Source organism: Vulpes vulpes, chromosome 7 (assembly GCF_048418805.1).
Source record: "Vulpes vulpes isolate BD-2025 chromosome 7, VulVul3, whole genome shotgun sequence".
NCBI lineage: Eukaryota > Metazoa > Chordata > Mammalia > Carnivora > Canidae > Vulpes > Vulpes vulpes.
Genome location: NC_132786.1, coordinates 40,139,193 through 40,151,328, shown reverse-complemented (window position 1 = coordinate 40,151,328; position 12,136 = coordinate 40,139,193). Strand labels below are relative to the sequence as shown.

The following is a 12,136-nucleotide window of genomic DNA, read 5'->3' as shown; positions in this document are numbered from 1 at the left end:
TATATAGGTCAGTAACTTCCAATACTCAGTCTCAGAGAGTGTCTTAGATCAAACTTCAGAACACAACCATTCATTTTTTAGCAAGCAGGCGCAAAAGCAGTCTTTTGATCTGTTCTGTAAATTTGACGAAGTCTCAGTTCTGTCCATGTAGCATCTGTCAGGAGAGTCACTGGAGGCAATATTCCGTAGCAGGATTAGCTAACCCTCTGGCTGAGGTCAAGAGAGATGGACTTCTCTGGCAGCCTCTAAACACGGTGATTTATAAATCAAAGGCTGGGGTGGTGTTCTTGCGTGCATCAGGTGTCTGGATTCTGATACTCTGTTCCTAGAGGGGCAAGAACATCTTGCTGGTATTTCTAGCCAAACCACAAATCTCAGACAGGAATGACGTCACCAGTGAAAGAGCATTAGCAACAGGTATTGTGGCTGAAGCCTGTAGACTCTGCTTCTAGAGCATGACTTTTTGATTCAAGGCCCTGAAATGTCATCTAATCACCCACAGAGCAACTCAGAAGGTGAGAGCAATCAAAGTGTGTATCAAAGGATGGATGGATAAACAAAATGTGGTGTATACATACAGTGGAATATCATTCAGCCATACAATGGAAGGAAATTGGGCAGCCCGGTGGCGTAGCAGTTTAGTGCTGCCTGCAGCCTGGGTGTGATTCTGGAGTCCCAGGATCGAGTCCCACATCAGGCTCCCTGCATGGAGGCTGCTCTTCCTCCGCCTGTGTCTCTCTCTCTCTCTCTCTCTCTCTGTCTCTCATAAATAAATAAAAAGTCTTTAAAGAAATAAATAAAAATAATATCCTCTGGCCGCACGCCAGAAACGCAGTCCCTCCGATTCTTCGAGTCGACGAAGCCCGCTGGCCCAGGCTCCTTGGGCACCGAGGTGCGCTCCCCGGGCCCGCGCCCCGACGGGGACCCGGGGGGCGCAGCAGCCGCCTCAGCCCACCGCGGGAGGCGCCGGGACGGGCAGAGCCGGCGCCCCCACCCCCCGGGGCCCGCCCGCCCGCCGCGGAGCCGCGCCACGAGCGGGGGCGGAGCGACCTCCGCAGGCCGGCGGCGCCCGGGCCCGCGCCCCTCCCACCGGGCGGCCGCGGTTTCGGTGTCACCCGCCCGCGCGCCGGTTTCGGTGGCGGCGGAGGGAGGCGGGGGCCGGGGCCGGCGGCAGGTGCGCGGGGCGGCAGGTGCGCGGGCGGCAGGTGCGCGGGCGGCAGGTGCGCGGGCGGCAGGTGCGCGGGGCGCCGGGATGCGGACGCCGGCGGTGATGACGCTGGGCCTGGTGCTCGCGCCCTGCGGGCTGCTGCTGAACCTGACGGCCACGCTGACGCCCGGCTGGCGGCTGGTGAAGGGCTTCCTCGACCAGCCGGTGGACGTGGAGCTGTACCAGGGCCTGTGGGACCTGTGCCGCGAGCAGAGCAGCCGCGAGCGCCAGTGCGGCCAGCCCGACCGCTGGGGCTACCTGGAGGCGGCGCCGGTGCGCGCCGCGCGGGCCCTCATGCCCTCGTCGCTGGCCGCCGCGGCCCTGGGGCTGCTGCTGGCGGCGCTCGGCGTGCGCTGCTGGCGGGAGGAGCCGCGCTTCGCGCTGGCCGGGCTCTCGGGCGTGGGGCTGGCGGCCGCCGGCCTGCTCGGGCTCGCGCCGGTGTCCTGGTACACGCACCGCCTGGCGGACCGCGCCGTCCTGCCCGCCGACGCCAGCCCGGCCACGGTGCACGCCGGCTACAGCCTGGTGCTGGGCTACCTGGGCAGCTGCCTGCTGCTGCTGGGCGGCTCCTCGCTGGCGCTCAGCCTCGCGCCCGCCTGCGCCGAGCTCCGCCGCCGCCGCCGCAAGCAGCCCCCCGGGGCGGCGCGGCGCGGCAGCCTCAGCACCGTGCACGTCGACTGGGCCGCGCCCGCCGTGGAGCCCCGCGGCCCCGGCCCGCACCCGCCCGGCCGGCCCGCCGCCGGCTTCCCCTTGCCGCGCCCGCCGCCCGCCGCCCCCGCCGCCGCCCCCGCCGCCGCCCCGCCGCCCTGCGACTCCGACCTGTAGGCGCGGCGCCCTCGGACACCCACCCCGGACGCGTGCCTGGGACCGCTCTGGAGGCTGATCTGCTCCTGGGGCCACGGAGGCTGCTCGGACGCTCGGTCAGGTTGGCTTTGGGGTTTCCCTCCTGTAGGGCTCAGTTCCCTTCCCCAGAGGGGACGAGGGTCCTCGGGGGACGAGCTTCTCATCCTTGACGCCGGAGGACCTCTGGAAAAAGGCTCCTTTGTGCACCGTGTGGACGCGGTAACCACAAGTCCGAGCCAGCAACACAGGTTCAGAGACCCTTGTAGCACCTGCACACACTATCCGGAAATGCCCCTGAACTTTACATCCCCCCCGCCACCCCCCGCCACCCCGCTGTATAACTTATTTGCCTGCAAACTCTCAAGAGACCAGTTACTGGCTGTTTGATTGAAGCTCGTAAAATAAACTTAGAGCCGCACGAATACCAGCAGCTTTTGTGGAGTAACTTGATTGACTCATATGCACATTTCTTCAAGTATACATAGGATTCGCCTCTATCTATTTTTTTGTGTGAAAGTTCGAGGTCATTGAAGTTTCTCTCCTAGGAGCCAGGTGGGTTTGAACGGACGAACCCTATGCTGCCCTGTGCCTTGGCTACCTCACCCTGGACGTAGAGGACCATAAATAGTTGGTACACAATGGAACCCGCCCACTACATTGAGTTAAAGAACATGGGCCTAGGGGATCCCTGGGTGGCTCAGTGGTTTAGCGCCTGCTTTTGGCCCAGTGCGCGATCCTGGGGTCCCGGGGTTGAGTCCCACATCGGGCTCCTGGTATGGAGCCTGCTTATCTCTCTGCCTGTGTCTCTGCCTCTCTCTCTCTATGTCTATCATAAACAACAACAACAAAGATATTTAAGGAACACGGGCATAGACCTCTTGTTTATAAATAAAAGCTGAACACAGAGTTTCAGTATACACACAAAAGCTTTTTTTTTTTTTTTTTTTTTGTCTCCAGTACAAACTTTGGGAGCTTAATCATTCGTTGCCAACAACACCCTGGCTGCTTCGGCACTGTTTCTGAAATCTAGCACTTATATCTTTGCCCCCTTTTAGCATAAGATTTGCTAAAAGGAGCCGACGGGCCCCACTTAAATCCCTGACTGCTTTATTTCCAAGTTCCGTGCCGTTTTTCAGCCAAGCCCAGTCTATTGTAGAGAAAGCTAGAAGCTCCAGTTTCCAGCATGAAGTGAGACTAGAAATCATTTCCTTTTGTAAACGGTGGTGCCGAAAATCACAGGTAGGCAGCTCTGGTCCATGGAGGAGACTAAGTCGCGGGCAGGACCAGCTCTCATTTCAAGCGGCTGATTTAAGGGCGCCTTTCCCTGAGCTGAATCTTCCCCTTAAAAGCCAACTCAGAGGTAGGAACATTCAGGTCCATAAGCACTGGCAACAGGGCTGCAGCAGAAGGAACTAAGCAGCACACCCTACTTACTACAGTGGAAGGGATAGGATACTTTCACTTCCCAAGCCCTTAATGCCCCAAATCACCTATTTCTACCTTTTTGCAACCAAACCTTTAAAGTGCAGGTGTATCACCTGGTGATCTCTTTCAAATGCAAATTGTCATGGAACTGGGCTGGAGTGAGGCCAGAAACTGACTTCCTCACTAGCTCCCAGGAGGAGCCCTAGCTCATGTCCCCCCCCACCCCCCACCCCACCCCGCTTAGGGCTGCAAGGCTTTCCTGGGGACCGTGCCTCACTCAAATTGCAATCCCAACAGGCTGCACAGAATCAGACCTTTGAGAGTTTGCTGCCAGGATGAGATAGGGCACTTGCTCCAGGGAACCGAGAGCCAGAAGGAGAAAAGGCAACACTGCTTTCCCTGCTAACACCTCCGAAAGGCAGGGATTGGTTAAGGGTCTGGGAAGTCAGGACCCAGCAGACAACAAAGATACTGAGCTCCTAGCAAGTTACTGAATTTACTGAATCTTGCCTGCATAACAGTTCCAAATATTACTCAGGGAAGCCTGGCTGAAAACAAAACTAGCGTTTTGTTGTTTTCACTTTTCTTCCCTGCCCAATTATTCTCCTGTGGCTTATACTCAAAACCCTTGTCCCCTCCCCCACGACTAAGAATTTGTTGTCAAGAATTAGAGCTCTGTTTTTGCCCTAGCATAACAGAAATGAAACCAAAACTCCCTTTTAAAAAATGCAAACTGGTTTTTGCAAAAAAAAAAGTATTCAAGACAGCATGGAAAGGCACTCCTGCATCAGACTGGGATCTGTTTGGGGCACACGGGTCATTCTGGGGCTACAAAAGCACAAAGCGACAATGGCTTTGACACACTCAAGACCCTAGACCAGGCTGGAGCGTCAGCAGCCACCGCTGTGGGTGTGAGCTTATCCTAAACCCAACACCGGCTAGCCCGGCCGCCTCCCCACGGGGAGCACACGCTGGGGAACGGCACTGCCACCAGCCCTCCCCCGCCGCCTTGCACCATCACAGCCTGTTCTTAAGGATCCCAATCACAAAGTAGGTGTCCCCAGTTGATGGGCGAAGTCTTCTCGGGATTGCTCAAACTGTTCCTGCAAGATGAGGAATGTGTGAAAGTGGAGCAGCACCGCATTCCCGCATTCGCAGGGTTCCTGCTCCACCCGTTGGCTGGCCCGGCTCTGATCTAGAAGCCTGTCCTCACTAAGGAGGGCTGAGGCTTTCAGCACCCAAGCTGTTGAGCCCTTGCAGAAGCTGTAGGAGGTGCTGCCAGAGGTGTTCTCCACCCCTCTCCTCTGGGTTGCATGGGTCATCCAACCAGTGGGTGGGAAGACACCTGTCGTTTTGTCAGCCCATTTGTGGATACCTTGGAAAACAACCATGGCAGGCTCCGCCTTTGTGGAACCTACGCACTCAAGCATGAGAGCTCCATACAGGGAAAATGATGACTAATAGACCAGGGACAAGGACTGGAGGGAACAAGGGAGGGCCTTTTAGGCAAGGTGGTCAGGAAGGAGGTGATGCTTGAGCAGAGAATGGAAAGAAGAGAGAGGGGAACATTCCAGGCCCCAGAGAACAGTGATAATGAGTTAGGGACAAATGGGGCTAGGTAGGGGGCCGTGAAATCAGTCTCACAAAAATCCAAAAAATGTGGAGATGAAAGAAAACCAGAGCTAAAGCCAGACCACCCTGTCCCAGGTGCCAGAGACGGTTACTTGTGGCCAAAAAGAATTACGGGACCCTGAAAAAGGAAATAAGCCATTAAAGATGTTACCACTAGTCCCCACTCACTATGGTGATATCAGTAGATATGGTAAAAGGATTTAGGTTCCCTGGTTGGTTCTCAATAAAAGACTCAACCCTACAAGCCTCAGTGACAACCCTGTTGGGACCCCCTCACTCCTGGACAGCTTCCTCTGTATCTTTGCTTAATAAACTTCTACCCCTTTACTCATTTTCCTTTGTCCGCGAGATTCATTCTTGGATTCCGTGAGACAAGAACCAAGCTTTCCTGTTTATCAGTAGCACAGCAGGCTTGGCATCAGCATGGTTTGCTTCTGCTTCGCTCTAGAACTGCCTGCCAAGGACAGGAGCAAGCTGGAGGTACCTTTGAGTGAGGCTGGGGAACTCTTGCCCTCTACCCTTTGTCAGGGGAAGAGCTTCTTGAGGTGACAATACAGCTTGGAACAAAGTCTTTTCTAGAATGTCTTCAGAATCAAAAATGAACAATTCAATGTGTGACTAACTCATGAGGAACATCCTATCCTACCGTGGTGCAGTAGGGAGAGGCAGAAATTTGAATCTCAGGATGCCTGGGGTGGCTCAGCAGTTGGGCATCTGCCTTGGGTCCAGGGCCTGATCCTGGGGGCCTGGGATCAAGTCCCACATCGGGTTCCCTGCATGGAGCCTGCTTCTCTCTCTGCATATGTCTCTGTGTCTCTCATGAATAAATAAATAAAATATTTTTTAAAAAATTAAAAAATTTAAAACAAAGAAAGAAATTCAAATCTCCGGGCCCTGTCACATCCCTGGAGCTGTGGATCTCGCCTCCATGCCCACCCCATATCTTTGATCTCACCTTCTTAAAATGAAGGCCTGTCAATCATGTCTTTTAAAATCTCAGGACCTTCTTTATGTGTCATCCATTCTCAGCTTAAATTCCATTCATGGCTTGGCCAAGGCCTATGTGTTCACCCCCCCCCACACCCCCTAAATGGTGCTTTCCCCCATCAGCTTCGAGGGGTCATATTTGAACATATCATTCACATGTTTAAATGTGTCATTTTCTCGACGTACTTACCTTATCTCTGAATTTAATATAAGGGCATGAGGTTTCTATGTATTTTTGTAGTCTCAGAGTGGGTATTAACACTTGTTCAGGTCCGGTGAGAAATTTAATAACTTAAAGTTAGCTCTAAAATCTATTTCCGTGCCCTAAGTATCTCCTTGCCCTAGACACAACTTGTCTTGTACACAGAGAGTCATCTGTGGCCTAAGGGCACCTGCCTACAGGGGTGGGGGAGGGACGGGTGGGAGAGGGCATAGGAGCAGCTTCATGAACTGGGTTATAATCTGCTTCTAAAGACCAGTCCAGCACAACCGGTGCCTGCTCTGGTCCCAATGCATCATGGATGAGATTTTCCCCATGTGAGGGGAACAAAGTAAGAGACATCATCATTACTTCAAATAAAAACTTGTGTGAGGCCAGGAAAGGAAAAAGAAAAGACTTGTGTGCAATTCTCAATCTTCTCAATGACCTCCACACGCATTCTTCTCTTTCCTTACTGCACGCAGTAAAATTGCAGTTTTTGAATATATAGGTGAGGTTTGGTGGGGTCCAGAGCCAACGGCCAAGAAAGAATTCTTGAGACTGTCTTTGGTGCAGCATGGTGGTTTTATTAAAGCACGGGACAAGCCCCATGGGCAGAAAGAGCTGTTGCTGCTGCTCCCACTGCCCCAGGATTATTAGGAACAGATGATTATATACTTTGGGGTTGGGGGAAGTAAAGATAAGGGAAGTTCCAAAAGGATCTTCATCTACTAAAGAAGACACAGGACACCAGAGGCCTTGCTATTGTCAAACCAAGGTTGGTTTTCCCCCAGCAAGGCATTTAGACAGTTGGGAGCTTCCTGGAGGAAGCAATACTCTGACTGCGTCCAGTATTTGTCAAAGGGCTGCAGGTTATAGGGACATTGAATTTTATCTACGTTTCCCTCTGCCTTTGTTTCACACATCAAAATGACCCCTTCCAGGACATCTCCATTACACAGGACTGGACACAGGGAAATAAGGACATTTGTCCAAACCAAGGAAAATGCGGACAAGGCTTTTGGGGTGGAGGGTGTGGGGCAGGCAATGCCGACCAGGTGGCCTGGTTCTCTAGTGTTGGTGAGTGGCGAGGCGGGCTTAAAACTGAGGTAAAGACAACTCTACTGCCCTCTGGTCCACCAGCCTGCCCAACACCTCTGACAGGCAGGTGGGCGCAGCCGTGCTCTTAAACCAGCATGAGGTCCAGGCGCCCGGGGATGGCAGGTGCACTCACAGATACCCAGCACCTTTGCCATTCACGTGGCAAAGGCCCCTGCCACCGCTCTCCCCAATCCCCACGGTCATGTCAGTGCCTCCCAAAGAGCTGCCCCTCATCCCAGCATTGAGGGGCATTGTGATTTTAGAATTTGGGGACATGTGCTTCCTGACAGAGTAAACGCCACCCTTGAGGGATTTCAGTTTTCTCATCTGTACAACTGGGAAGGCTGAGTTAGATGCCATGATAGAGCCTTTCTAAATTTGATATCTTGAGAGTGATACCTAAGTCTTGGGAATTAGATGAGGCTGAGAGGAGAGAAGCAAATATGAACAGTGAAGCCTGAGGAAGGGGACTGACCTATAGATTTAGTAACTAGTCTGATGGCAACAAACTCCATGTTCTAGTTCCTGATTTCTCTTTTAACAGATTTTTTAAAAAAATATTTTATTTATTTATTCAGGAGAGACACACAGAGAGAGCCAGAGACATAGGCAGAGAGAGAAGCCTGATGTGGGACTCGATCCCAGGACCTGGGGATCACAACCTGAGCTGAAGGCCAATGCTCAACCACTGAGCCACCCAGGCATTCCACTAACACACCTTTTTTTTTTTTTTTTTTTAATTTTTTTTTAATTTTTTTTTTTTTTTTATTTATGATAGTCACACAGAGAGAGAGAGAGAGAGAGAGGCAGAGATACAGGCAGAGGGAGAAGCAGGCTCCATGCACCGGGAGCCTGACGTGGGATTCGATCCCGGGTCTCCAGGATTGCGCCCTGGGCCAAAGGCAGGCGCCAAACCGCTGCGCCACCCAGGGATCCCTAACACACCTTTTTTAACAGACCTTTCAGCAGTTAAAATAGTAGGAACACGGTGCATCCCTCCCATCATCAAGGATCTCCCCCATTTATTTCCTAAAAAGAGTATCAAGTGTTTAACCTACTTGCTGTAGACTGAAAAGGTCAAGTTTTGCAGAGGGCGCTCTCAACCTAAAGCATGAACCAAAAAACTTTTTTTTTTTTTTTCCCAAAAAACTTTTCTAAAGCTCCTGTCCCTCCAGAGGAAAACCCAAATCTACTATCCGGTTACAGATGTCAAGTTTCTATAAGGAATTCAAATGTTTACATCTGCTATGGGGTTAGAGCTTCATCTATTTAGGTGGAAAGAAATAAAGAAATTAACACTTAATATAGAGATCATCACAAAGGCGGCTCTTACAGTTAACGTGCCATTGCTTCAAACAGGTAAGATTATGAAACTGACATAATAAAGCCAATTTTAGGAGTAGGGGTGGTTAGGCATTGTTAATCTTATGAATGAGTTCCTGACATTTAGATTTAAGTCTTTCCTGTGAAATAGACGTTCAGAGGCGTCTTGTAAATTCTTGAGTTGGGGAAGCAAAACAGGATGTGTCAAACTAGATTCAAGTGGAATGATACTTAGACACACATTCATAGGAGGCCAAAGATAAGAAAAGACGTAGCTAAGCCCGGGCAAGGAGGTGGAAGGAAGGGGTGCCCACATGATACACAGATTTGGCAGCAGTCAGCCACCCTTTGCCCCAGGAAAAAGAAACGGTTGATGTGTCGGCGGGGGGTCTAACCAAGAAGTGAGGCTTGCAGAGTAGCAGGGGGGGCCGGAGTAATGTTCTGGTGGACAGACTGCGGAAGTAGGAAGTAGACAGAGCTGGCCAGAACTTCAGCCTTGGAAGTCTCAGGTCTGAAGGAGGTGAAGGCAATAGCTCAAGATGTCCAAAGTGGTATTGCTGCTGCACATCATTTGTATAGGTTTTCAAGCCAGACTCTTGTGTCTTTTTTACTCACTTCTCCTCAGATAGGGGTAGAGCCTTGCCAAGAGCCAACATGGCAGGGAGATGGCTCTTGGGAGAGGTGGCAAGAGAAACCTAAGAGTCACTCTGTGGAGGCGAGGGGTCTCAGGCACTTGGGTGCTGAACTGGTTTCTCTCAAATATAGCTAAGCACTTGGGGAAACTTAATGCTGCTCTGTGTGTCTCCCAGCCTCAGGGAGGGCGGAGCTCCCAGCATTTGTTTTTCCGGTCAAGTTGATCTGTATTTGGAATGTTTATACTTGGCTGCACAGCAGAATTGATTTTGTGTACCATACCCACATTAATAAGCCTAGGACTTCTCATGACCCTTGGTAGCCTACCAAAATCATCCTGCAAGAAGCTAAATATGAATAGCTTAGAAAAAAAAAATCCAAGCAAGGAAAGACTTCCAAGTCAAGTCGCGATTATAATTTGGACTAGGGTTCTCAGCCTCTGGTACTAGGCACTAAGCAGTGCACAGGCATTTTTGTATTTTCATGCGATGCTCCATTGGCCTGATGTGTGTTCTGTTAATCCCCTTGTTATCATTGGGGAAATAGTTTTGTTATTAAGTGTTCTGCCGAAGGTTGCTGCTGAATTTTAGACAATACTCCTGTTACCTGTGTCCCATCACAGATTTAGTGCCCTTGGAACTTACGTAAGGGTGAAGGAAGATGTATTCTGCAGGGTCAAAGGGAGTCTGGGATCTAAGTAGTATCTGCATGTTTCCCCAGCAGGCAAGAGCTCTTTGGGATGAACCCCAGTCCACACTTGTAACTCTGTGTTGAGGCCCCCAGTGTCTACCCACTTTACTTCAAGTCTTAAACCATTTGTCTGCGTTTCTACATCTGTAAAGTAGATTGACCTATACAGTTGATCCTTGGGCAAACGGGAGTTGGGGCGCCCCCACTGCAGTAGAAAATCCACATATAACTTGACTCCCTCCGAACTTAACAGCCTACTATTGCCCAGAAGCCTTACCTGTAACAGTCTGTTAAAACATATTTTGTATGTTATACGTATTATGTGCTGTATTCTGACCATAAAGTAAGCTAGAGGCAAGAAAATATTATCAAGAAAATCATGAGAGAATACATTCACAGTATTGTGTGTACTGCTTGAAAAAAACCTGCATATAAGTGGATCCGTGCAGTTCAAACCTGTGTTGTTCGAGGGTCAACTGTACTTAGCTTTAGAATCAAATGAGAGCATAAGAAAAACACCATTTGTATAGATTTTCAACAAAAGTGACTACTAACTTTGCAGTAAAATGTATCTGAGAGGGAGTGATAAAGAATACTGGAATACTTGTTACATGGCAGAAACATGACCTTTACCTAAAAGGTAAAGATTTAAGAGCGATCTTTCCCTTTTGTAAGATGGAGAAGCCCATTCAGAGCAGAAGCCCGTTCAGAGCAATTAAATACACCTCAGAGTTAGTGACAAAGCCAAGATTCAAGTCCAGAACCTCAGACTAGCACTGGGCCAGGCACGCTGGGATCAGAAAGTTTCTGTAGCTAAACCAGAACCTGAATCACATGGAGCTTGTCCTGAAATCTGACCCCACCTGCAAATATTCAGTCTTCCAACACCTACTACCAAAACCAGATGACCTCCGCCAATTTCAAAAGCAGTTATTTTAATAAGTTACCATTTCAGCACACAGTTACAGTAAGTTACAGATGTTAAAACAGTACACAATGCAACGTATAAACAATTTTTATTGAGATGTTTCAGCTCTCTTTTTATCATAAGGTTAGTCGGTTTGTAAAGAAGTTAACAGTTCCTGTAGGAAAAGAGACTTGAAATCAGAGAATATACACTAGCATAGTTGTTGTTTTTTTTCTAAGATTTTATTTTTTAAATAACCTCTACACCCAACGTGGGGCACGAACTCACAACCCTGAGATCAAGAGTCACATGCTCCAGTGACTGAGCCAGCCAGGTGCCCCTTGATATAGATACAGATTTTAAAATATTTACTTGTTTATTTATTTATTTTTTATGTAAGCTCTATGTTCAGTGTGGGCCTTGACGTTAGTAGGCCCTGAGATCAGGAATCATTTGCTTTACTGACTGAGCCAGGTACCCCTGAATACACACTATGAAAACAAAACACAGGGGGGGTTGAGTGAAGGGGAGATTAGGAGAGATCACAGGGGGGCATAATTTTAGGGGTAACTCCAACTAACTCTAATAACATCCCACCTCACCATGGTACTGAGCCCCTTGTGGAAGTTCACCAAAATCTGAATGTCTTGATTACTACTTCATGCACATTTCACTTTGGTTGGAACTAGAGACCGAACGGAGACTAAAGATAAACAAGTCACTGAACATTAGTTTAAAACACATAATAGCATCATTCACCCAACACAAAAAGCTCTGTGAGTTAACACTGCCTACTGTCACCCAGCTCAGACTTTTCAGAAGGGGCATTCTTTGGCTGTATCTCACAATCTGTTCTCCTCAAAGACCCTTCCCAGGCATACCTGCTCATCATAGGCTTCGTTGACAAAAGTCTCACTATTCATTAGATTCTCCTCTTCTTGGCCATTTTCTTCACGGCGGGTCAAATTTCTCGATGCCGCTGCATGATTTCTAAGAATCAAAGAAACAAGAGTCAAAAGAGTTGTTCCTTGAGGCTGACGCTGGGATGGGTCTATACTTAGAAAGGGCCAACTCATCTCCTATCAAAGGCCATTGCTATGGGAATTGTGTTCTGTCTTTTGGATGAATCAAATGACCTAGAATGGGTGATACCGGAGTCAATTATGATTTGTTACTAGGCATTCACTTA

The 12,136-nt window shown here is 49.8% G+C and overlaps 2 protein-coding genes across 4 annotated transcripts in view; one reads left to right on the top strand and one right to left on the bottom strand.

Annotated features, from left to right (window-relative positions):
• The first annotated feature begins 1,131 nt into the window (after positions 1–1,131).
• On the top strand, positions 1,132–2,472 carry CLDN23 (claudin 23). The gene is made up of 2 exons (XM_072763579.1): positions 1,132–1,205; positions 1,236–2,472. Exon 2 carries the CDS (start codon positions 1,253–1,255, stop codon positions 2,030–2,032), a length of 780 nt encoding a protein of 259 aa, XP_072619680.1. The 5' UTR covers positions 1,132–1,205; positions 1,236–1,252; the 3' UTR covers positions 2,033–2,472.
• An 8,567-nt stretch (positions 2,473–11,039) lies between these two features.
• The window catches only part of LOC112916091 (low-density lipoprotein receptor-related protein 2-like), a 45,431-nt gene continuing 44,334 nt past the window's right edge, over positions 11,040–12,136 (bottom strand). For 2 of the 3 annotated variants that reach the window (XM_072763581.1, XM_072763580.1), the window contains exon 32: positions 11,650–11,937. In XM_072763581.1, coding sequence (XP_072619682.1) covers positions 11,790–11,937 — 148 coding nt within the window. In that variant the 3' untranslated portion in view covers positions 11,650–11,789. Of the gene's footprint in view, positions 11,123–11,649; positions 11,938–12,136 lie in introns of those variants that run through there. The other variant, XM_025993530.2, reaches the window with a different exon arrangement.